This window comes from Muntiacus reevesi, chromosome 6 (genome assembly GCF_963930625.1).
Source record: "Muntiacus reevesi chromosome 6, mMunRee1.1, whole genome shotgun sequence".
NCBI classification, from domain to species: domain Eukaryota; kingdom Metazoa; phylum Chordata; class Mammalia; order Artiodactyla; family Cervidae; genus Muntiacus; species Muntiacus reevesi.
Window position 1 is genome coordinate 8948695 of NC_089254.1, and position 26908 is coordinate 8975602.

At 38.3% G+C, this 26908-nt stretch overlaps 1 protein-coding gene across 6 annotated transcripts in view; it reads left to right on the plus strand.

Annotated features, from left to right (window-relative positions):
* AKAP9 (A-kinase anchoring protein 9) overlaps positions 1-26908 on the plus strand; it is a 166215-nt gene that overhangs the window by 19049 nt on the left and 120258 nt on the right. For all 6 annotated transcript variants that reach the window (XR_010663628.1, XM_065938573.1, XM_065938574.1 and 3 more), the window contains exons 2-3: positions 7163-7417; positions 21443-21487. Coding sequence is in view for 5 of the 6 variants with exons in the window: in XM_065938573.1 (XP_065794645.1) it covers positions 7163-7417; positions 21443-21487 (300 nt within the window). In the remaining variant the exon portion in view is untranslated. The remainder of the gene's footprint in view (positions 1-7162; positions 7418-21442; positions 21488-26908) is intronic.

Below are 26908 nucleotides of genomic sequence, written 5' to 3' on the forward strand. Positions count from 1 at the left end.
TGTGTGTGTGTGTGTGCACGTGCTCAGTAATGTTCCAGAGAGTGTGTGTGTGTGCGTGCTCAGTAATGTTCCAGAGTGTGTGTGTGTGTGCGCGCTCAGTAATGTTCCAGAGTGTGTGTGTGTGTGCGCTCAGTAATGTTCCAGAGTGTGTGTGTGTGTGCGCTCAGTAATGTTCCAGAGTGTGTGTGTGTGTGCGTGCTCAGTAATGTTCCAGAGTGTGTGTGTGTGTGTGTGTGTGTGTGTGTGCACGTGCTCAGTAATGTTCCAGAGAGTGTGTGTGTGTGCGTGCTCAGTAATGTTCCAGAGTGTGTGTGTGTGTGCGTGCTCAGTAATGTTCCAGAGTGTGTGTGTGTGTGTGTGTGTGTGTGTGTGCACGTGCTCAGTAATGTTCCAGAGAGTGTGTGTGTGTGCGTGCTCAGTAATGTTCCAGAGAGTGTGTGTGTGTGCGTGCTCAGTAATGTTCCAGAGTGTGTGTGTGTGTGCGCTCAGTAATGTTCCAGAGTGTGTGTGTGTGTGTGTGTGTGTGTGTGTGCACGTGCTCAGTAATGTTCCAGAGAGTGTGTGTGTGTGCGTGCTCAGTAATGTTCCAGAGTGTGTGTGTGTGTGTGTGTGTGTGTGTGTGCGCGCTCAGTAATGTTCCAGAGTGTGTGTGTGTGTGCGCTCAGTAATGTTCCAGAGTGTGTGTGTGTGTGTGTGTGTGCACGTGCTCAGTAATGTTCCAGAGTGTGTGTGTGTGTGTGTGCTCAGTAATGTTCCAGTGTGTGTGTGTGTGTGTGTGTGTGTGTGTATGCCGTTTTTTAGCCGGTCTTCTGTTGATGGACACAAAGGTGGCTTCCATATACTGGCTGCTATAAATAACGCTACTGAGAACATTGGGATGCATGTATGTTTTTGAATTAGTGTTTCTGTTTTCTTCAGATATATCACTTAGGAGTAGAATTGCTGGATCATGTGGTAAAACTGAAAGAAATTTTAAGAGATCCTCCTATTCTTCCTCTTTGTTGTAAGTTGAAAAAACTGAGTTCTCTTGAGGATAAGTGGCTTGTCCAGTGTCACAAAGCTAGTTTATTAGAGTCTGTATAGACACGACAGTCCAGTACTCTATTATTTGTAGTCTGTATTCTTTTTGAAACATTACTTGCATTCAAAAAAGTGCCTGGACCTATGTGGGAGACAGTGAAATATGGTAAAATGTGCAAAATTAAGATAACTTTTTAGACTGCAGAATCTTTTTTCTTAGACATGAAAGTTTTCCAGAATTTAAGAAAAATTCTGCATTGAGTGAGGTTATAGGGTATGAATAAGACTGTTGGCTCCGTAAGGTGAAGCAGCTCTGTGGTCTTCTTCATATCCAATTTCCTCGGGTCTGTTTGGCACTGTTATTTTCCAACCGTTTGTATCTTTGTGATATTGTTGGAAAATATTCTTCAGGGCATCTTTAAACTGTTGCCTTTATTCTCTTTGCTTTCAGTTGCCCTACTTCAGCTCTACATACAAATTGTCTTTCCATCAACTGTGTTAGTCTTCTTTTTGTTTTCATAGTTAAGCCTGTGGAGTTTTGTTGTAATAGCTTGTACAGCATGTACAGAATGCAACATTCATTAAGGAGCATCACAAAGATTTAAAGACCATACTGACAAGTACAAATAGTCACCATAATTAGAATTAATGATTTTTTATATTTTCTACAGTGAAAATATAGAAAATAACTCTATTTACAGCTGTTTTTGAAAACTAGAGAAAGTTGATAACGTTTTTAAAACAATTTTATAATCTTTTTTGGGGGTATGTGTGTTTGTGTTTTTATTTTTCCTCTAGTGTTGTCAAAAAGGTATTTGTTGTTTCGGTGATTTCATTTGTTCATGCCTTTAAACCTCGTGTTCTAATTCTAATGTTACTGGTTTTAATTCTTGCTGTTGAGTTGCTAAATCGTGTCTGACTCTGCGACCCTACGGACACTAGGCTCCTCTGTCCTCCACTTTCTCCTGGAGCTTGCTCAGATTTTTGTCCATTGAGTTGGTGATGCTGTCTAACCATGTCACCCTGTCGCCCCTTCTCCTTTTGCCTTCAGTCTTTCCCAGCATCAGGGTCTTTTTCAGTGAGTCAGCTCTTTGTGTCACGTGGCCAAAATATTGGAGCTTCAACTTTAGCTTCCGTCTCTCCAGTGAGTATTCAGGGTTGATTTCTTTTTAGGATGAACTAGTCTGATCTCCTTGCAGTCCAAGGGACTCCCAAGTCTTTTCCAGCACCACAATTCGAAAGCATCGATTCTTTGGCACTCAGCCTTCTTTAGGGTCCAACTCTCATGTTCATATGTGACTACTGAAAAAGCCATAGCTTTGATTACATGGACCTTTGTCAGCAAAGTGATGTCTTTGCTTTTTAATATGCTCTGTACATTTGTCATAGCTTTCTTTCCAAGAAGCAGGTGTCTTAATTTCATGGCTGCCGTCACCGTCCACAGTGATCTTGGAGGCCAAGAAAATGAAATCTGTCACTGCTTCCTCTTTCCTCCCCTTCTGTTTGCCATGAAGTGGTGGGGTCAGATGCCATGATATTAGTCTTTTGAATGTAGAGTTTCAAGCCAGCCTTTTCACCCTCTTCTTTCACCCTCATCAAGAGACTCTAGTTCCTCTTCACTTTCTGCCATGTGAGTGGTATCATCTGCATGTCTGAAGTTGTTGCTCTTTCTCCTGGCAGTCTTGATTCCATCTTGTGATTCATCCAGCCTGGCATTTTGCGTGATGTGTTCTGCATATAAGTTAAATAAGCAGGGTGACAGTATATAACTTTACATTCATAGAATCATAGAAAAAACAAGAGAATTTCAGAAAAACATCTACTTCTGCTTCATTGACTACTCTAAAGCATTTGACCATGTGGATTACAACTGTGGAAAATTCTTAAAGAGTTGGGAATACCAGACCACCTTACTTGTCTCCTGAGAAATCTGTATGCTAGTCAAGAAGCAACAGTTGTTCATAGAACTAGACATGGAACAACTGACTGGTTCAAAACCGGGAAACGAGTACAAAGCTGTATGTCACCTGCTTATTTTAAGTGTTTTTACATTTAATGACAAATGAAGGAAAAGAGCAAATGCATGTAATGCAAATCGGTATAATGGAAAGAATACTGGATTTGGAATCACATGTTTATGTTCTATTTTGCTCCTTACTCTTGGAGAAGTAACGCATGTTTGTCCTCAAATCTCAGCTTTCACATTCTTTTCTCAGTAAGATATTTCATGACTCCTCCCTGCATTCCCATCCAAATGAAGTGTTTTCTGTTTTAGACTTTCTTTAGTACTTAAAAAAACTTTTTCTTCAAAACACTTTGTCTCTTGAAATGATACATTTCTTTATTTGTCTACATTTGCTTTCTTGTTCTTCCTCCTTGGATTACAGTTCAGAGGAGTAGGGCTTGTATCCATTTCATCACTACCTCCTCTGCCTTTGGCACAGGGCAGACATATGATAGGCTGTCCATAAATATTTTTTAAGTAAATGAACTACTCACTACTGTCTATCATATACCAAGTTATTTCCTTCACAGCTATAAAACTCTGCAGCCTCACCTCTTACAGAAAGCCTTTGAGAAAATCAGGACAAGAGATGTTCCCATACTACCTCCTTATATATACATATAGGACTGTTGAGTGTACAAAATTGTACGCTGACTTTTCTCTTGCTTCTCACAACTCTGAAATGTCAGGCTGCTGCTGCTGCTGCTAAGTCGCTTCAGTCGTGTCCGACTCTGTGCGACCCCACAGACGGCAGCCCACCAGGCTCCTCTGTCCACAGGATTCTCCAGGCAAGAGCTCTGACCTAGACTACAAGATCCTACAGTTAGGACTGTGTGTTTTGACGTATATCTGGCTCAGTGCCTCGCACATACATATCTGACAAAGACAAAAAATAAAACAAGTTCCAGTTAGTACTTTTTTTGAAGTGACATTTATAGAAACTTGGCATTTTTTAATGGCATTTTAAAATCTCCTTGTTTTATTGAGAATATTCATTTATCAATAAAAACTGAGTTTATGGAATAAATTCTTAGTCATTTTTATTTAGTCATTTATTCGTGTTCTGGTTAGGGTAAGACATTTGCCTGAGATCTGAATTAGTTTTGAGAGACAAGTGTATATGGACGTAATCTCTTTCCAGTAAATCTTGCAGCTATTTCCATGCCTACATATGTTAACATTTTTATATTTGGCTTCCAAATGACAAACACAGATGGCTGTAGTCTGAATTTCCAGCATGTTTTAGAATAAATGTTTTTCCAGTAATATAAAGTGTATCATTTCAGTATCAGATGATTAGCAATTGAATAGAGTTTCTGATTTTTGCTTATGTCATTTTTCAGGTTTAAGATAAAAAATTACTTTGATAGCTATTTATGATGTGATCTTGTTTTCTTTCTCATGTTTTTACAAAACAGATTTTTCTGAGAATTTAATTTTGATGTTTGTTTGGTTTTTCTATTTGTTTTGTTTAGTGGAGTAGAGAGATTATTGTTAGAGGGAATATTTTATGTTTTAATTCATTTAATTACCATTTTGAATTCTGAGACCATGTAACTTTTTTTAGGTAGTGGATCTTTTATATCATCCTAGCTCTTAGGTTCTGTGGAACAGTGCTTAAAATGATTCCTCAGTGTTAACTTTTCTGTAAAAAAAATGCATTATCTTTTTTTCACTCAACCTTTATTTATTGAGTACTGCTCTAGGTTTTGAATATATAGCGGTGAACAAAAGTTCTTAGCTTCATGGAGTTTACCTTTCAGTTAATTGTTGAGAAAAAATAATACGACTTCATTTAATCGATAACATAGACTTACTGAAGCAGTGTTTGGTAATCTTTTGGTCTTAGAAGTGATTAGTTCTAAACACAGTAATAAAACTGTTTTACTTTTTATTCCATATCTTTTATTAACTTTTTCACTAGGTTCATTTAATAATGGATATTGTTGTCTCAGACAGAGGTTTGTTTGGTTTTTTAAATCTTTTTATACTGCATAATTTTAACAGAAACTTGTTTTTGTTATGTATTTGTGCATATAAACATTAAGTATAAATTTTATATATAACCCTACAGAGATGGAATTTTAAACAAAATCTTCATCTTTGTCCTGATATCCTTTGCCGTCTGAATATGTTTTTAAATATCAAGAATGTCAGTATTAACACCTTTTTGCTTTTGCATTCTTTCTGAGGGATCCTTTTAAAATGATATGCCTAGACTTCTGATTCTATTTACAGATAATATGTAATAGTGTTTCAGTTGGTTTATTTTTAAGAATGAATTTCCTATCCAAAGTAGTTTAAATCCATTCCACCAGCTTAATAATGTACAAATAGAGGCAACTAGTCTTGCATCTGTTCCTTAAGCAGATAGCAGAATAACCGAATAGTTGCTAAACAGCTGGGGAAAAATTTTAAATGTGATGTATTTTTATGTTGTACAAGGTCAGTGATTAGCTATTTCACACTTATTAATTAGACGTTTGTTAAATAAATAGTACTTATCTATTAACTTTTCTTTACAGCAAACAAAAGTATAACATATGCTATCTATTATTCTAATATCTGTCACATAATTAGATAGTTAATGACATCAACATGATCAAGGTTTCTTTAATACTTTATATCCTAAGGCATTTACTGACCATCTTTGTAATTGTTCTAATTTATATATTAATATGTTCATCTATTTCCTCTTTTTAAGGCAAAAGGGCTTACACTTGTTCTTATGATTTTCTCTCAGAATGACTGGGTTCAAATTAAATTTAGGAAGTGTTAATAGTTGCTTCATATAAAATTTAGAAAATTTACTGCAGCAAAAAGGAAATTTCATGTTAGCATAAGGAAAAACAGCTGTAATCTCTAGAGATAGACCAGAGTTGTTATGGTTATATTCCTCCAGTGTTTACCCATGCCTATATATATGTTAATAAAATTTAAGGTAGATATAATTGTTGAAGGCTATGAGCCTGAGGCCACTCTTATCTTTGTTAAAAGAGATGCACATAATTTTCCTCTTACTAAAAAAAGTTATTATACCTATTGCTGTCATAAACATTTATTAATAATGATTTACATTAATATTTTAATATTAATAATGGTTTACATTAGTATTATTTTAATTAATCCAATATTGGCCAAAGTGTGTAATCTATATTTCTGATTTAGATAGTGATGAGATATTTTAGGTGATATGTTGTTGATCTAGTATTAAGTAAATAACAGTAGATAGTATTGTTAAAATAAAAAATGGTTAACTACTCTCCAGGTTTCTTTAAATCTGTCTGCTTCTGACAAGTCAAAGTCTGTCTGGTACTAATAGAGTCTTAGCACCCCTCTAACACTTGTCTGTTTCTCTTAGAACCTTCAGCAATGTCTAGCTAAAATTTTTATAATATAGTTTTATTTTATATTGTATTCATTTTTCTTTCTATTTTTTTTAAATCAAATGACATTGTCTTTTAATTTATGTCAAGGATTCAAAGCCTCCTTTTAAAATAAATCTGAATAAGAAAAATACACTAGTTAAAACATAATAAGTAAGTGGTAAGTCTAGGTGACAAAACCCATGGCAAAACCCTGAAGATGGTATGCAAATGGTTAAGGGCTGGGAGGCACTGTTGTTTGATACAACAGTACTGATAAAAATATTTATAATTTTTTCCCACTATAAACAAGGCTACATTGATCATTTGTATAGCTAAAGCTTTTTGCATGAAATAATTACATTTGCTAGAATGTGTAAGTAGAATTTGCGGAAATTCCACAGAGCAAATGTATTTAGATTTCCTGTATTTTCATATAATCTCATATCCAGAGATTATAGTTTTACTGAACAATGAATGAGGGTGCCTGACTTTAGTTGTTTTTATTCTCCCCAGCTCTGGGCTAATTTCTTTCTTTAGACATGATGTTTTCAGTTCTTCTCAATATTTGAATAGCATTCATTCAGAAATACTTGCTTTCTTTGCAATTCAGCAGTCATTCTTATATTAAAGACAGTATCCATTGTCCTTTATTTTGTCATCATTTTAGTGATGGGTTGATCCTTTAAAGAAAATGACTCCAAAGCTACTTATTTCTTAGTGGTGATAAAGAAAAATTATCTTTGACAATAATGATTTTTTTTTTCTGTAGCTTGCCCAGTTTCGACAAAGGAAAGCTCAGTCTGATGGGCAGAATCCTAAGAAGCAGAAGAAAAAGAGAAAAACTTCAAGCAGTAAACATGACGTGTCAGCATACCATGCTATAAACATTGAGCAATCACAGAGTGATGAGATCTGTGTAAATAATTCTCAGAGATCAGGAACAGCCGTGCCTCCTGAATCCACAATAACGAGAACTCTACACAGTGGAGAAATAGTTAAATGTGACCAGGTCTTCTCTGTTGAAGTAAGTATTCATCCCGATTTTTAAATACTAGCATTCTAAGTATAAAGTTATTGTAATAACATCACTCATTAGTATCCTGTGTGATATTTGTGAGCTTGATTCAACACACATTTATTGAACAACTGTAATACACCAAAGATTGAGCACAAAGGATACAAAGATAAATATGACAGTCTCTGTACTTTAGGAAGGTCAGTCTAGTGGGGAAGGTAGATGTAAGACAGATTGGATAGTCTGATGAGAGCTGTGCTAACAACAATGGTACCCTAAAGTGCCATGATTTGGGGGAATGCCCAAATTAGTCTAGTGTGTCTTATTTGGGAAAGTTTCCTGGAAGAGATGATAGAACCAGGTCTTGAATTGTGAGTTAAAACTAGCTAGATGCAAAGAAGTAGGACAGACAACCTCTGTGCTAAAGAATCAGCTTTCTCAAAGACATGAAACAGTGTGATGTGTTTTGGAATCCTTAAGTAGTTTAGTTTTAAATGGATATCCAAGTGACCCCGAGAAAGTGGTGGTAAAGGTGTGGGGGAGATTACACCTGGCCCATAGGAAGTTTTCCTCAATAAATGCTCATTTTCCTCCCCCCATTAATGAAGAAATTTCCAAGAACAAGGAGATGAGGGAGAGGTTAAGAGTGGACTGGGTGGTGGGTGGAATGGTGATACTCCCCCTAAGACCGAGCGTAGCGAACTGTGGGGTGCTGAGGAGGAAGAGTGTTGGCCAAGGCATATGATGATGGTGGTGTGGGCTGTGCGCTGGCATGCTTAGCTGGGAATAGGATTTAGAGGTGTAGGCTTCAGTCAGGAGTCAGAGATGTATGTCATAGGGGTTTGCTGTTCAGCATAGGAGTGGGTCTTACTGAGCTTTTCCTGCTTAGAGCTTCTTGAGCATTTTGGACATGTAGATTAATGTTTTTCGTCAAATTTGGGAAGTTTTCAGTCATTATATCTTCAAATGCTCTTCCTGACCCTTTCCTCCTTCTGCGTCTCCATTACGCATATGTTACTACGTTAGGCATTGTTGCACAGATCTTTGATGATCAGTCACCTTATCTGTTTACTTAATTTACTTCCTTGGCTGCAGCACGCCGGCTTTCTCCCTGCAGCTCGCAGCTCTCCACTTGCGTCACAGACTCCAGGGTGCACGGGCCTGGCTGCCTCACAGCGCATGGGGTCTCAGTTTCCCTGACTGGGGGCTGAGCCCGTGTCCCCTCCATCGCCAGGCAGGTTCTTAGCTCCTGGACCACCAGGGAAGTCCCTGTTCTTTTTTTAAAACATTCTTTTTTTTCCCTCAAACTGGGTAATTTCAGTTGAACTTTTTTGAAGTTTGCTGATTCTTCTTCCTCCTCAGATCTGCTGTTAAACCCCTCTAGTGAATTTTACATTTCTGTTATTTTACTTTTAGTTTCAGAATTTCTGTTTGGTTTTTTATATGTTCTTTTTTCTTTAATCTCTATTTAGTGAGGCATTGTTCTTATAATTTTCTTTAGTTTTTTAAGCATTGTTTCCTCCATTTATGTGACTTTTTAAGAAATATGTAACTTAAAATCTTTGTCTAATAGGTGCAATATCTATGTTTCCTTAGGGACAGTTTCTACTGACTACTGTTTTTCTTGTGTATGGCCCATATTTTCCTTTTTCTGTATAATTTTTTGTTGAAGTCTGAATCTTTTATGTAATAAAATATGACAACTGTGGTGCTTGATTTGATTTGAAGAATATTTTCATTTTCTGCTAGACAAATCAATACTTGGACCCTTCACTGGAATTTTAGAATTTCAGGTGCAGAGTGTCTTGTTCACCATTTTATCCTCAGCAGCAGTTTTTAGTACACAATATGCGTTTAATCAGTAGTCCATTTAAAAGACTTTAGTGAGTGAGCAAACCAAGAGGGCATACATCATGAAAGTACATTAGATGTAAAAGAGGGCCGCGTAAGTCAGTTACAGAATTTTAGAATGGGAGCAAGCTTATTATTTCTGTTCCTGGCATCAGTTAATACACCAGTGAGGAGATGGTCTTGCAGCTTGGTCTTGAGAGCTGAGTAAAAGTTCTGTAAGCGTAGGTGAGACGGGAGACAGTCATGGTTCATATTTGGTTGTTTATGGGTTTTGGTTTCTTTGGTTGGTGAGTTTTGTTTTTTGGGGGGGTCATTGGACAGGTACTGTGTTCTTTCCCCATTTTGAAAGAATACTCTTCAGACTTCAGTGTGTATACAGATCATGTGTGTGATCTTTTTAAAATGCAGATTTCTAATTCAGCAAGTCTGGGTGGAACCCATGAGTCAAAAATTTTTTTAATTGACGTATAGCTAATTTAAAATGTTGTGTAGTTTCTGGTGTACAACAAAGTGATTCAGTTATACATATATATACATATATATTTATGTATACTTTGTAATATTTTTTCCATTTGTAATTAAAGTTTAATAAACCATTAAATTTGTAATGGTTTATTACAAGGTATAAAATATAGTTCTATGTGCTACACATTAGGACCTGTTTTTTATCTATTATTGTATCTGCTAATCTCAAACGTCTAATTTCTCTCTCCTGCCTTCTTTGGTAACCATGTTTGTTTTCTGTGTCTGAGTTTGCTTCTATTTTGTAAATAAGTTCAGTGTGTCATTTTCAAACTGATTTCATATGATTTTTGTCTGACTAGCTTCTTTTGGTGTGATAATCTCCAGGTCCATCCATGTTGCTGCAGATGGTATTATTTCATCTTTGATGGTTGAATAATATTCTGTTATCTGTGTGTGTGTGTGTGTGTGTGTGTGTGTCTATCGAATTCTCTCTCCACTCTCCTGTTGGTGGACACTTACATTGTTTCCGTGTCTTGGCTGTTGTAGATAGTGCCGCTATGAACATTAGGGGTGCATGTATCTTCTTTAATTAGAGTTTTCTTCAGATATATGCCCGAGAGTGTGATTGCTGGATCATATGGTAGTCATCTAAGTATTACGTTGGCTATGGGTTTGTCATAAGTAGCTTTGATTATGTTGACATCTGTTCCCTTTATATCAACTTTGATAAGAGTTTTTATCATGAATGGATATTGCACACAAAAATATATATATACATATAAATAAACTCAAAATGGATAAAAAACCTTGAATATTAGACTGGGTACTAGAAAACTGAGTAAAAATTAGCCAGAAACTGACATAGATTGTAGCAATATCTTTTTTGATCTGTTTCTTAGAGGAATGGAAATAAAAACAAAAATAAGCAAATAGAACCTAATTAAGCACAGGAGCTATTGCACAGGAAAGGAAACCATAAACAAAAAGACAAAATACAGAATGGGAGAAAATATTTGTAAATAATGTGACCAATAAGGGATTAATATCCAAAATTTATAAACAGCTCATTCTGCTCAATATCAAAAAGACAAACCAATTGAAAGCTAGGCAAAGGACTAAACAGACATTTCTCCAAAGAAGATTTATAGATGGCTAAGAGGCACATGAAAGGATGCTCAACATCACTAATTATTCAGTTCAGTTCAGCTCAGTCGCTCAAGTCATGTCCAACTCTTTGTGAGCCCATGAATCGCAGCACGCCAGGCCTCCCTGTCCATCACCAACTCCCAGAGTCCACTCAAATTCATGTCCATCGAGTCGGTGATGCCATCCAGCCACTATTATAAGAGAAATGTAAATCAAAGCTATAGTAAGATATCACCTCATACCAGTCAGAATATAGCAAATTATAATCACTTAAGCTTATGAATCTGTTTCTGTTTTGTAAATAATTCATTTGTATCATTTTTTCGGGGTTCTACATAAAACTGACATCATATCATATTTGTCTTTATCTAACTTCGCTTAGTATAATAATCTCCAGGTCCATCAGTGTTGGCATAGAGGGCATTATTTCTTTCTTCTTAGTGATTTAGTAATATTCCATTACATATATGTACTTTATTTTCTTGGGCTCCAAAATCACTGCAGATGGTGACTGCAGCCATGAAATTTTAAAAGACGCTTGCTCCTTGGAAGAAAAGCTATGACCAACCTAGACAGCATATTAAAAAGCAGAGACATTACTTTGTCAACAAAGGTCCGTCAGTCAAGGCTGTGGTTTTTCCAGTGGTCATGTATGGAAGTGAGAGCTGGACTATAAAGAAAGCTGAGCACCGAAGAATTGATGCTTTTGAACTGTGGTATTGGAGAAGACTCTTGAGAGTCCCTTGGACAGCCAGGAGATTCAACCAGTCCATCCTAAAGGAAATCAGTCCTGAATATTCATTGGAAGGACTAATGCTGAAGCTGAAACTCCAGTACTTTTGCCACCTGATACAAAGAGCTGACTCACTGGAAAAGACCCTGATGCTGGGAAGGATTGAGGACAGGAGGAGAAGAGAATGACAGAGGATGAAATGGTTGGATGGCATCACCGACTCAATGGACATGGGTTTGGGTGGACTCCAGGAATTGGTGATGGACAGGGAGGCCTGGCATGCTGCAGTCCATGGGGTCACAAAGTCGGACATGACTGAGCGACTGAACTGACTGACCAGATCTTCTTTATTAATTCCTCTGTCAGTGGACGTTTAGGTTGCTTCCCTGTCTTGGCTGTTGTCACTGCAGTGAACATTAGAGTGTATGTATCCTTTGAACCATGGTTTTCTGCAGTTAGATGCTCGGGAGTGGTACTGCTGGATCTTACGGTAGCTCTATTTTTAATTTTTTAAGGAACCTCCATATGGTTCTCCATAGTATCTATACCAATTTACTTTCCCATAAACTGTATGAGGGTTCCCATTTCTCCACACACTCTGTTACATTTTTTGTTTATAAACTTTGTGAAGATGGCCATTCTGACTGGTGTGAGGGGAAGGAATAGATAAGAGAGTTTGGGATTGACATGTACAGTCTGCTACATTTAAAATAGATAACCAACAAGGACATACTGTATAGCACAGGGAATGCCGCTCAATATTCCATAATAACCTAAATGGGAAAGAACTTGAGACAGAATGGATACGTCGGTTTGTATCAATATAACTGAATCACTTTGCTGTATATCTGAAACTAACACAACATTTTTAATCGACTATAATCCAATATAAAATAACCAAAAAAATTTATAAACAGAATGGATGTTGAATTATATCAGATGCTTTTTCTGCATCTATTGAGATGATCATACCTTTTTTGGTCTTTTTTCTGTGATGTGGTGTATCACATTAATTGATTTGTATCTATTGAACCATCCTTGTGAACCTGGGATGAATCCAACTTAAACATGGTGCATGGTCCTTTTTAATGTGTTAGTGGGTTTGGTTTGCTTGTTTTGTTGAGAATTTTAAAATTTATGTTCATCAAATGTCAGTTCAGTTCAGTCACTCAGTCGTGTCCAACTCTTTGTGACCCCATGGGCTGAAGCATGCCAGGCCTACCTGTCCATCACCAACTCCCGGAGTTTACCCAAACTCATGTCCATTAAGTTAGGGATGCCATCCAACCATGTCATCCTCTGTCATCCCCTTCTCCTCCTGCCCCCAATCTTTCTCAACATTTCAGGGTCTTTTCCAGTGGATCAGTTTTTTGCGTCAGGTGGCCAAAGTGTTGGAGTTTCAGCTTCAGCATCAGTCCTTCCAATGAGTATTCAGGACTGATTTCCTTTAGGATGTACTGGTTGGATCTTCTTGCTGTTCAAGGGACTCTGAAGAGTCTTCTCCAACACTACAGTTCAAAAGCGTCCATTTTTCAGTGCTCAGCTTTCTTTATAGTCCAACTCTTACATCTATACATGGCTACTGTAAAAACCATAGCCTTGACTAGATGGACCTTTGTTGGCAAAGTAATGTCTCTGCTTTTTAATATGCTGTCTAGGTTGGTCAGATTTTTCTTCCAAAGAACAAGCGTCTTTTAATTTTATGACTGCAGTCACCAATCTGCAGTGATTTTCGAGCCCAAGAATATAAATTCAGCCACTGTTTACACTTTTTCCCCATCTATTTGCCATGAAGTGATGGGACCGGCTGCCATGATCTTAGGTTTTTGAATGTTGAGTTTTAAGGCAACTTTTTCACTCTCCTCTTTCAGTTTCATCAAGAGGCTCTTTAGTTCTTCTTCACTTTCTGCCATAAGGGTGGTGTCATCTGCATATCTAAGGTTATTGATATTTCTCCCAGCAGTCTTGATTCCAGCTTGTGCTTCATCCAGCCCAGCGTTTCTTGTGATGTAATCTACATATAAGTTAAATAATCAGGGTGACAATACACAGCCTTGAGGTACTCCTTTCCCTATTTGGAACCTGTCTGTTGTTCCATGTCCAGTTCTATCTGTTACTTCCTAACCTGCATACAGATTTCTCAAGAGGCAGGTCAGGTGGTCTAGTGTTCCCATCTCTTGAGAAATTTTCCAGTTTGTTGTGGTTCACACAATCAAAGGCTTTGTCATAGTCAATAAGGCAGAATTAGATATTTTTCTGGAACTCTGTCTTTCGATGATCCAACAGATGTTGGCAATTTGATCTCTGGTTCCTCTGTGTTTTCCAAATCCAGCTTGAACATCTGGAAGTTCACAGTTCACGTATTTCTGAAGCCTGGCTTGGATAATTTTGAGCATTACTTTTGCTAGCACGTGAGATTAGTGCAATTGTACGTTAGTTTGAGTATTCTTTGGCATTGCCTTCCTTAGGGATTGGAATGAAAATTGACCTTTTCCAGTCCTGTGGCCACTGCTGACTTTTCCAAATTTGCTGGCATACTGAGTGTAGCACTTTCACAGCATCATCTTTTAGGATTTGAAATAGCTCAAGTGGAATTCCATCACCTCCACTAGCTTTGTTCTTAGTGATGCTTCCTAAGGTCCACTTGACTTCACATTCCAGAATGTCTGGCTCTAGGTTGGTGATCACACCATTGTGATTATCTGGGTCATGAAGATCTTTTTTGTACAGTTCTTCTGTGTATTCTTACCCCCTCTTCTTGATATCTTCTGCTTCTGTTAGGTCCCTACCATTTCTTTCCTTTATTGTGCCCATCTTTGCATGAAATGTTCCCTTCGTATCCCTTGGGCAAGGCAATTCAACAGAGGTTTTGGCCTGTAATTTTCTTTTTTGTTTCTTTTTCTGGTTTTGGTATAAATGTAATGGTGGCTTCATACAATGACTTTGGGAGTGTTCCCTCCCTTTTAATCATTTGGAAGACTTTGAGAATGATTGGTATTAATATTTTGTTTACCAGTTCCCCATAGGGCTTATTTGCAGGAGTGTTGTTTTGTTTTTTCAATTAAAAAATATTGTTTGACTTCTGGAGATGACCCTGTTCAGATTCTCTCATTGTCTTGATTCAGTTTTGGTGGGCTGTATGATTCTAGGGCCTGGTCTATTCTAGGTTGTCCAATTTGTTGGCATATAATTGTTGCTAGCATTCTCTTAAGGTTTGTTGTGTTTCTGTGGTATCAGTTGTTATTTCTCATCTTTAATTTCTTATTTTATTTGGGTCCTTTCTTTTCTTGCTGATCCCTGCCAGAGGTTTGGCGATTGTGTCCTTTCAAAAAAATGACTCTTGGTTTTATTATTTCTGTTTTTACAATTTCTCTTTTATTTATTTATAATCTTTACTGTTTCGTTCCTTCTGCTGATGTTAGGTTTTGCTTTTCTTCTTTTCCTTTTTCCTTTAGGTGGTAGGTTGTTTACTTGAGAAATTGCTTGTTTCTTTTGAGGAAGACGTGTCACTGTGAACTTCCCTCTTAGGACTGCTTTTGCTGTATTCGTAGGTTGTGTGGTCGTTGTATTTGTATTGAGGTATTTTTTTACACTTGATCTTAGCCAAAAGGCCAAGAAGTGATGTCTCAGGTATTTTTAATTTCTTCTTTGGTTTCATCACTGAGCCATTGTTTTTCTTGAACAGTTTGAAGTTTATGTTTATGTTTGGCTGCACTGGGTCTTCACTGCTGTGCAAGGCCCTTCTCTCCTTACAGCGAGTGGGGGCTCCTCCCTGGCTGCAGCGCGTGGGCTTCTCACTGTGGTGGCCTCTCTTGTCCCAGAGCACACACAGGCTCAGTAGTCGTGGCACACAGGCTTAGTTGCCCTGCGGCATGTGAAATCTTTCCTGGAGCAGGGATCAAACCGGTGTCCCCTGCACTGGCAGGCAGACCCTTAGCTCCTGGATCACCAGGGAAGCCCATTGGTCTTTCAGTAGCATTTTGTGTTGTCGTCACTGTTGAGTGCTAAGTCGTGTCCGACCTTCGCGGCCGTGGGGGCTGCAGCACGGCCTGTCCTTCACTGTCTTCCCCGAGTGTGCTCAGGCTCATGCCTAATCATCTCATCCTCTGCCCTGCCCTTTTCCTTTTGCCTTCAGTCTTTCCCAACACCAGGGACTTTTTCAGTGACTCAGCTCTTCACATAGGTGGCCAGTGAATTGGAGCTTCAGCATTAGTAGTATTCGCGGTTGATTTCCTTTTAAGATTGACTGGTTTGATCTCCTTGTAGGCCAGGGGACTCTCAAGAGTCTTGTGCGGCACCACTGTTCCAAAGCATCAATTCTCTGGCACTCAGCCTTTGTTACGATCTAGCTCCACATTCGTACATGGCTGTGGGAAAAACAATAGCTTTGACTACATGGATCTTTGGCAACAAAGTGATGTCTCTGCTTTTTAATATGTTTTCTAGGTTTGTCATGGCTTTCCTTCCAGGGAGCAAGTGTCTTTTACTTTCATGGCTGCAGTCACCATCCACAGTGATTTTGGATTCCAAGAAAATAAAATCTGTTACAGCTTCCACTTTTTCCCATTCCATTTACCATGAAGTGACGGGACTGGGTGCCATGATCTGAGTTTTTTGAATGTTGAGTTTGAAGCTAGACTTTTCACTTGCCTCTTGCACCCTCATTAAGAGGTTCTTTGGGGGCTTCCCTGGTGACTCAGTGGTAAGAACCCACCTGCCAATGCAGGAGACACAGGTTTGATCCCTGGGAGGGGAAGATCCCCTGGAAAAGGCAACGGCTACCCACCCCAGTATTCTTGCCTGGAGCATCCCATGGACAGAGGAGCCTGGCGGCTTACAGTCCATGGGTCCACAAAGAGTCGGACATGACTGAACAATTAAGCATGCAAAAGGTTCTTTAGTTCCTCTTTGCTTTCTGCCATTAGAGTGGTATCATCTGCATATCTGAAGTTGTTGATATTTCCCCCAGCAATCTTGAGTTTATGTTGTGATTCATCCAGCTTGGCATTTCACGTGATGTTCTCTGAATATAAGTTAAATAAGCGGGGTGACAATATAGTCTTGACGTACTCCTTTACTGATTTTGAACCAGTCCATTGTTCCATGTGCAGGTCTAACTGTTGCTTCTGACCTGCATGTAGCTTTCTCAGGAGACAGGTGTTGGGATCTGGTATTCCCACTTCTTTAAGAATTTTCCACCGTTTGTTGTGATCCACACAGTCAAATGCTTTAGTGTAGTCAGTGAAGCAGAAATAAATGTTTTTATGGAACTCCCTTGCTTTTTCCATGATCCAACAAATGTTGGCAATTTAATCTCTGGTTCCTCTGTCGCTTTGAAACCCAGCTTGTACATATAGAAGTCTCAGTTCACATACTGCTGAAGCCTAGCTTGAATGATTTTGAGCATTACCTTGCCTAGCATATGAAATGATTGCAGTGGTATGGAAGTCTGAACATTTTTTGACATTGCCCTTCTTTGGGATTGGAATGAAAACTGACCTTTTCCAGTCCTGTGTCCACTGCTGAGTTTTCCAAATTTGCTGACATATTGAGCACAGCGTTTTGACAGCATCATCTTTTAGGATTTTCATTAGCTTAGTTGGAATTTCATCATCTCCAGTAGCTTTGTTTGTAGTAATGCTTCGTAAGGTACACTTGACTTCACACTCCTAGATGTCTGGCTATAGGTGAGTGACCACACCATCATGGTTGTCCGGGTCATTACGATCTATTTTGTATAGTTCTTCTGTGTATTCTTGCCACCTCTTCTGAATCTCTTCTGCTTCTGTTAGCTCCTTACCATTTCTGTACTTTATCGTGCTCATCCTTGCATGCGGTGTTTTCTTGAGATCTCTAGTTTTCTTGAAGAAACCTCTAGGCTTTCTCATTTAGTCATTTTCCTCTGTTTCTTTGCATTATTCACTTAAGAAGACTTTCCTATCTCTCCTTGCTGTTCTCTGGAGCTCTGCACTCAGTTGGGTGTATCTTTCCCTTTCTCTGTTGCCTTTCACATCTCTTCTTTCCTCAGCTACTTATAAAGCCTCCTCAGACAACCACTTTGCCTTCTTGCATTTCTTTTTCCCTTGGGATGGTTTTGGCCACTGCCTCCTGTACAGTTATGAACTTCTATCCATAGTTCTTCAGGCATTCTGTCTACCAGATCTAATCCCATGAATCTATTCATCACCTCCACTGTATAAGGGATTTGATTTAGATCATACCCGAACGGCTTAGTGGTCTTCGCTACTTTCTTCAGTTTAAGCCTGAATTCTGCAATAAGGAGCTCTTGATCTGAGCCACAGTCAGCTCCAGGTCTTTTGCTGACTATATAGAGCTTCTCCACCTTTGGCTGCAAAGAACATGATTCGTGTGGTTTCAGTACTGACCATCTGGTGATGCCATGTGTAGAGCTGTCTCTTGTTTAGTTGGAGGAGAGTGTTTGCTATGACCGATGTGTTCTCTTGACAAAATTCTTAGCCTTTGCCTCATACACTGAGGCCAAATTTGCACATTATTCTGGGTATATCTTGACTTGTTACTGCATTCCAGTCCCCTGTGATGAAAAGGACATCTTTTTTTTTTTTTTTTTAATTTTTTTTATTAGTTAGAGGCTAATTATTTCACAACATTTCAGTGGGTTTTGTCATACATTGATATGAATCAGCCATAGAGTTACACGTATTCCCCATCCCGATTCCCCCTCCCACCTCCCTCTCCACCCGACTCCTCTGGGTTCTCCCAGTGCACCAGGCCCGAGCACTTGTCTCATGCATCCCACCTGGGCTGGTGGTCTGTTTCACCATAGATAATATACATGCTGTTCTTTCGAAACATCCCACCCTCACCTTCTCCCACAGAGTTCAGAAGTCTGTTCTGTACTTCTGTGTCTCTTTTTCTGTTTTGCATATAGGGTTATCATTACCATCTTTCTAAATTCCATATATATGTGTTAGTATGCTAAAGTAATGTTCTTTATCTTTCTGGCTTACTTCACTCTGTATAATGGGCTCCAGTTTCATCCATCTCATTAGAACTGATTCAAATGAATTCTTTTTAACGGCTGAGTAATATTCCGTGGTGTATATGTACCACAGCTTCCTTATCCATTCGTCTGCTGATGGGCATCTAGGTTGCTTCCATATCCTGGCTATTATAAACAGTGCTGCGATGAACATTGGGGTGCACGTGTCTCTTTCAGAGACACTGGTTTCCTCAGTGTGTATGCCCAGAAGTGGGATTGCTGGGTCATATGGCAGTTCTATTTCCAGTTTTTTAAGAAACTTCCACACTGTTTTCCATAGTGGCTGTACTAGTTTGCATTCCCACCAACAGTGTAAGAGGGTTCCCTTTTCTCCACACCCTCTCCAGCATTTATTGCTTGTAGACTTTTGGATAGCAGCCATCCTGACTGGCGTGTAATGGTACCTCATTGTGGTGTTGATTTGCATTTCTCTGATAATGAGTGATGTTGAGCATCTTTTCATGTGTTTGTTAGCCATCTGTATGTCTTCTTTGGAGAAATGTCTGTTTAGTTCTTTGGCCCATTTTTTGATTGGGTCATTTATTTTTCTGGAATTGAGCTTCAGGAGCTGCTTGTATATTTTTGAGATTAATCCTTTGTCTGTTGCTTCGTTTGCTATTATTTTCTCCCAATCTGAGGGCTGTCTTTTCACCTTACTTATAGTTTCCTTTGTTGTGCAAAAGCTTTTAAGTTTCATTAGGTCCCATTTGTTTATTTTTGCTTTTATTTCCAGTATTCTGGGAGGTGGGTCATAGAAGATCCTGCTGTGATTTATGTCGGAGAGTGTTTTGCCTATGTTCTCCTCTAGGAGTTTTCTAGTTTCTGGCCTTACATTTAGATCTTTAATCCATTTTGAGTTTATTTTTGTGTATGGTGTTAGAAAGTGTTCTAGGTTCATTCTTTTACAAGTGGTTGACCAGTTTTCCCAGCACCACTTGTTAAAGACGTTGTCTTTTTTCCATTGTATGAAGGACATCTTTTTTGGTGTTAATTCTAGAAAGTCTCATAGGTGTTCATAGAACTGTTAACTTCAGCTTCTTCAGCATCAGAGGTTGGGGCATAAACTTGGTTTACTGTGATTTTGGTTGGTTTGTCTTGGAAGTGAGCCAAGATCATTCTGTCATTTTTGAGATTGCACGCAAATACTGCATTTCAGATTCTTTTGTTGGCTCTGGGGGTTGCTCCATTTCTTCTCAGGTATTCTTGTCCACAGTAGTAGATACAATGGTCATCTGAATTAAATTCACCGATTCCCATCCATATTAGACTGATTACTAAGATGTAGATATTCGATCTTACCATCTCCTGCTTTATGTCAGCGTGCCGTTTAGTCTCCCTTTAGTTGTTTTTTTCTCTTTTATCTTTCTGTGGTTGATTTTTAGTTTCATGCTGTTGTGATAAAACAGGGTGTTGTTGATTTCTAATTTCATGCTGTTGTGACTACCAAAGATAATAAATAATTTCTATCTTCTAAAACAACGTTTAGGCTTCAGTTGAGTTCAAGTCAGTTGCTCAATTGTGTCCGACTCTTTGTGACCCCGTGGGCTGCAGCACAGCAGGCTTCCCTGTCCATCACCAACTCCCGGAGTTTACTCAAACTCATGTCCATTGAGTCAGTGATGCCATCCAACCCTCTCATCCTCTGTCATCCCTTTCTCCTCCCACCTTCAATCTTTCCCAGCATCAGGGTCTTTTCAGATGAGTTGGTTCTTCGCATCAGGAGGCCAGAGTACTGGAGTTTCAGCTTCAGCATCAGTCCTTCCAGTGAACACCCAGGACTGATCTCAGTTAGGATGGACTGGCTGGATCCCTTGCAGTCCGGGGGCTCTGTCCCTTGTCCAGCGTTACCATGTGTCTTAGTGTGTGGTCTGTGCTAGAGCATGCTTGTATGTGCTTAGAAAGAATGGTAGTCTGATTTTGGAGATGTAATGTCCAGAAAATATCAATTAAGCCTACTCGTTCTGTTGTGTCATTTATGATCTCTGTTGTGTTTTGATTTTCTGCCTGGAACACCTGCCCGTTGATGTCAGTGGGGCATTAAAGTCTTCTGTCATCATATTCCATCAGTTTCCCCCTTTATGTCTGTTAGTATTTGTTTTATTTATTTCGGTGCTCCTGTATTGAGTGCATGTATAGTTTGTATTTGTTGAATGAAAAAAGGAAATGTCTAGGTCTCTTTTCTCACTTGTAAAATTAGATTCTTAGACAGTGAAAGCGGTGAAAATTTGGATTTTCTCCTTGACTCTTCTCAGTTCTTCTAAGCTGAGGAAAGCTTGGAAAAGCCACTCCCTTCTTACCCAAATACCACGGATATAAGGATGAAGCAGAAATGTTTGAAAATTTTTTGTAATCTGCAACAGTGTTAATAACAACAGAAGTTTGTAATTTTCTTCAAGTTGTTACTAATTTTCTAGCACCAAGGTTGATGATTCTTTATCTTAAAGAAATTGAACTTTTTTGAGTAATAATTTAGGACTATTTTATTTAAAAGAAGTATAGAAATTAGAAGGATGATATCTTATTTGGTCCTCTTTCCTTAGAAATGATTTGTAGTATGTGAAAAATCTTGGGTGAAAGTGCATCTTGATACTTTTATACTTAGAAAATTGTCTAGTCAAAATTTTAGATGTTATTTAGCCATAGTGATTCATAATCAGAGTAGAATTTTTTAAAAATTGAGTAATTTTTTCTTGGTTTTTAGTGATTTTTTTGCGTTTTCTCTAATAAGTTACCAATAGTAATGGGCTAATTAAGTACAGTATTTGGAAGGGGAGTTTTAGAAAGGTCATAAGTAATCACTTTTTGCTTTCTTTTTTAGCCGGAAAGTGAAATTTCAACCACAGCAGATGATTATAGTTCAGAGGTAAGAATAAGTAGCATTGTGATTGACATTTTATATTTTTAAAAATTATTGCTGATTATTAGTTTTTTATTACTTACAACTCACATGCTTTTATTATTTTATAAATATAAAAATTAGCATAGTATAATGTAAATAACCTAGAAAACTTGAAGTTTATGTTTTTCTGAGTTTTTTTCAGATTATTAATTAAAGTCTTAAATCTCTTTGAGTAACATGGTCCTTAATTAGATGGAGACCTTGTTTTAGTTTCTAGGGAAGTGTTTGAAATTGGGTTTTGTTATAAGGTTATATTTAACACAGTAAACCTTTCATAATATAGGCTGTTTTATTTTGTGTAATTTTTTTTACAAATGCTTGAATTCTAGTTAATTATATAAATCCATTTATTGAAATTAATGTTGCAATAGTGACTTTTAATTTAGGTGATAAAGGCTAATATGGGCATTGGGCACTTTAGGAGATACTTTCTTTATGTGTTAATAAATGTGTTGTTTATCTTTTTCCTTTAGACATGTTTGTCATTTATTTTTGGTCCAATATTTGAGGACATGGAAAACTTTCTTACTCTGAATGGTTGAACAACTCAGTATATTCTATAAGTTTTTTTAATGGAATGTATTTATTTGATAATTGCTTTATGGAATTTTGTTGTTTTCTGTCAAGCCTTGTATAAGTTTTGATTTATCATAGTTGTCTAACAAAAAAAAACTTCATGTTCTTAAATGAACTTATTACTGTTTTAGGTTGCTAATGGGAGTAAGAACTCTTACATTTCAAAAGCTTAAGGTAGTTGAAAGCTGGGAATATATTTATTAGTGATTCTCATCAGGAAAAAACTAACCAATGTTAAATAAATAAATAATTTCCTAATTTAAGCTACATAAAGTTGCCTTTATAGATAATATCTCAGTTTTAAATTATAGGTTGCAATTCCGAGAATCTGCCCTGTGACTTTTAAATATGGATCTTAAATATGAAAACATTGCTTTTCTCTTCTATAATACCTTACTTCTTAGAGCTTGTCTCTCAATTGAAAGTTTAACATGGTTCAATGCTTGAACCACTGGAGACTTTGGGGCAGCCTAGGATTCCACAAAGTGCATTTTTTTCTTTATCAGTTCAGTTCAGTCACTCAATCGTGGCTTTTGTGACCCCACGGACTGCAGCATACCAGGCCTCCCTGTCCATCACCAATTCCCATTGTTTACTCAAACTCATGTCCATTGAGTCGGTGATGCCATCCAACCATCTCATCCTCTGTCATCCTCTTCTCCTTCTGCCTTCAATCTTTCCCAGCATCAGGGTCTTTTCAAATGAGTCAGTTGTTCACATCAGGTGGCCGAAGTATTGGAGTTTCAGCTTCAGCATCACTCCTTCCAATGAACATCCAGGACTGATCTCCAGGATGGACTGGTTGGATCTCCTTGCAGTCCAAGGGACTCTCTCAAGAGTCTTCTCCAACACCACAGTTCAAAAGCATCGTCTTTTGGTGCTCAACTTTCTTTATAGTCCAACTCTGACATCCACACATGACCACTGGAAAAGCCATCGCCTTGACTAGATGAACCTTTGTTGGCAAAGTAATGTCTCTGCTTTTTAAATATGCTGTCTAGTTTGGTCATAACTTTCTTTCCAAGGAGTAAGGATCTTCTAATTTCATGGCTGCCGTCATCATCTGCACTGATTTTGGAGCCCCCAAAAATAAAGTCAGACACTGTTTCCACTGTTTCCCCATCTATTTTCTGTGAAGTGATGGGACCGGATGCCATGATCTTAGTTTTCTGAATGTTGAGCTTTAAGGCAGCCTTTTCACTCTCTGTTTCACTTTCATCAAGAGACTCTCTAGTTTTTCTTCACTTTCTGCTATCAGGGTGGTGTCATCTGCATATCTGAGGTTATTGATATTTCTCCCAGCAGTCTTGATTCCAGCTTGTGCTTCATCCAGCCCAGCGTTTCTTGTGATGTACTCTACATATAAGTTAAATAAGCAGGGTGACAATACACAGCCTTGATGTACTCCTTTCCCTATTTGGAACCAGTCTGTTGTTCCATGTCGAGTTCTAACTGTTGCTTCTTGACCTGCATACACATTTCTCAAGAGGCAGGTCAGGTGGTCTGGTGTTCCCATCGCTTTCCGAATTGTCCACAGTTTACTGTGATCTACACAGTCAAAGGCTTTGGCATAGTCAATAAAGCAGAAATAGATGTTTTTCTGGAACTCTCTTTGTTTTTCGATGATCCAGTGGATGTTGGCAATTTGATCTCTGGTTCCTCTGCCTTTTCTAAAACCAGCTTGAACATCTGGAAGTTCACGGTTCACATATTGCTGAAGCCTAGCTTGGAGAATTTTAAGCATTACTTTCCTAGCGTGTGAGATGAGTGCAATTGTGTGGTAGTTTGAGCATTCTTTGGCATTGCCTTTCTTAGGGATTGGAAGGAAAACTGACCTTTTCTAGTCCTGTGGCCACTGCTGAGGTTTCCAAATTTGCTGTCATATTGAGTGCAACACTTTCACAGCATCATCTTTCAGGATGTGAAATAGCTCATCTGGAATTCCATCACCTCCACTAGCTTTGTTTGTAGTGATGCTCCCTAAGGCCCACTTGACTTCACATTCCAGGATGTCTGGCTCTAGGTGAGTGATCACACCATCATGATTATCTGGATCATGGACATCTTTTTTGTACAGTTCTTCTGTGTATTCTTGTCACCTCTTCTTAATATCTTCTGCTTCTGTTAGGTCCACACCATTTCTGTCCTTTATTGAGCCCATCTTTGCATGGAATGTTCTCTTGGTATCTTAATTTTCCTGAAGAGATCTCTAGTCTTTCCCTTTCTATTGTTTTCCTCTATTTCTTTGCACTGATCACTGAGGAAGGATTTCTTATCTCTCTTTGCTATTCTTTGGAACTCTGCATTCAAATGGGTATATCTTTCCTTTTCACTTCTCTTCTTTTCACAACTATTTGTAAGGCCTCGTCAGAGAGCCATTTTGCTTTTTTGCATTTCTTTTTCTTTGGGGATGGTCTTGATTCCTGCCTCCTCTTCAGTGTCATGAACCTCCATCTGTAGTTCATCAGGCACTCTTGTCTATCTCATGTAGTCCCTTAAATCTATTTCTCGCTTCCACTGTATAATCGTAAGGGATTTGATTTAGGTCATACCATAATGGTTTAGTGGTTTTCCTCACTTTGTTCAATTTAAGTCTGAATTTGGCAATAAGGAGTTCATGATCTGAGCCGCAGTCAGCTCATGGTCTTGCTTTTGCTGACTGTATAGAACTTCTCCATCTTTGGCTGCAAAGAATATAATCAATCTGATTTCATTATTGGCCTTCTGGTGATGTCCATGTGTAGCATCTTCTCTTGTGTTGTTGGAAAGGGGTGTTTGCTATGACCAGTGCGTTCTCTTGGCAAAACTCGATTAGCCTTTGCCCTGCTTCATTCCGTACTCCAAGGCCAGATTTGCCTGTTACTCCAGGTGTTTCTTGACTTCCTTTTGCATTCCAGTCCCCTATAATGAAAAGGACATCTTTTTTGGGTGTTAATTCTAAAAGGTCTTGTAGGTCTTCAGGGAACCGTTCAACTTCAGCTTCTTCAGCATTACTGGTCAGGGCATAGACTTGGATTACCGTGGTATTGAATGGTTTGCCTTGGACACAAATAGAGATCATTCCATCATTTTTGAGATTGCATCCAAGTATTGCATTTCGGACTTTTTTGTTTACTGTGAGGGTTACTTCATTTCTTCTAAGGGATTCTTGCCCTCCATAGTAGATAGAGTGGTCATCTGAATTAAATTCACCCATTCCAGTCCATTTTAGGTCGCTGATCCCTAAAATGTCGGTGTTTACTCTTGCCATCCTCTGTTTGAGATGTGGCATCGCCACTTCCATTTTGCCTTGTTTCATGGACTTGACATTCCAGGTTCCTGTGCATTGTCGTGCTCTACAGCATCAGGCCTTGCTTCCTTCACCAGTCACATCCACAACTGGGTTTGTTTTTTCTTTATACCAAAGTGAATTTTTTATAATCCACGTCATGACAGATCTGACCATCTAATACATGCCTGTGAAATTTGCTTAAAATTTGTGTAGCTATTTTCTCCTATTGGGATAAGAAAACAAAATTTAACTTTCATTAATATAGATTCATAACTGAAGACATCAAAAATGTGATTCAGGTTCTTTATGAAAAGCTAAATTAATAATATTGGAAATTCTTATTACTGTGAATTTTTACCTAAATATTTTAAATTTTAAAAATTGGTAGGAATTATGGTTAGGTCCAGAAAAGTTTATTGAATCTGTATATCTGATACCTAGTAAGTATGATGTGTTTCAAAGTTAGGTAAAACAATTTTAAATGTGAGTCTTACAGATAAAAGTTAGAATATACTGACCATGTTTCAACAGTGAGAACTATATTTTGCATACATATATACAAGTAGTTTTATATATTTACATATGTATTACATAGGGCTTCCCTGGTGGCCCAGATGGTAAAGAATTTGGCTGCAAAAGGGAGACCCGGGTTCAGTCCCTGGGTTGGGAAGATCCCCTGGAGGAGGGCATGGCAACCCACTCCAATATTCTTGCCTGTAGAATCCCCATGAACTGAGGAGCCTGGTGGGCTACAGTCCATGGGGTCACAAAGAGTCAGACACAACTGAGTGACTAAGCACACAGGTTTTACATATATACATACAGTTATATATATGAATATACAGTTGCGCTCATCTCCCATGCTAGTAGGGTCATCCTTAAAATCTTGCATGCTAGGCGTCAGCATTATGTGAACCAGAGAACTTCCAGATGTCCAAGCTGGGTTTAGAAAAGGAGAGGAACCAGCAATCAAGTTGTCATCATTCTCTGGATCATAGAGAAAGCAGGGGAATTTCAGAAAAACATCTGCCTCTGTTTCATCAACTATGCTAAAGACTTTGCCTGTGTGCATCATAATAAACTGAGGAAAGCTCTTAAAGAGATGGGAATACCGGACCATCTTACCTGTCTCCTGAGAAGCGTGTGTGTAGGTCAAGAAGCAACAGTTAAAACCCTGTATGGAACAACTGATCAGTTCAGGATTGAGAAAGGCATATGACAGTGCTGTCTGCTGTCACCATGTTTACTTAACCTGTACGTTAAGCACATCGTGAGAAATGCTTGACTGATAAGTTACAAGCTGTCTCAAGATAGGTGAGAGAGACATCAACAACCTCAGATATGTGGATGATACCACTCTAATGGCAGAAAGCAAAGAGGAGCCAAATAGCTTCTTAATGAGTGTGAAGGAAGAGAGTGAAAGAACCAGCTTAAAACTAAATATTGAAGAACTAAGATCATGGATCATTGAAAAAGCCAGAGAGTTCCAGAAAAACCTATTTTTCTGCTTTATTGACTATGCCAAAGCCTTTGACTGT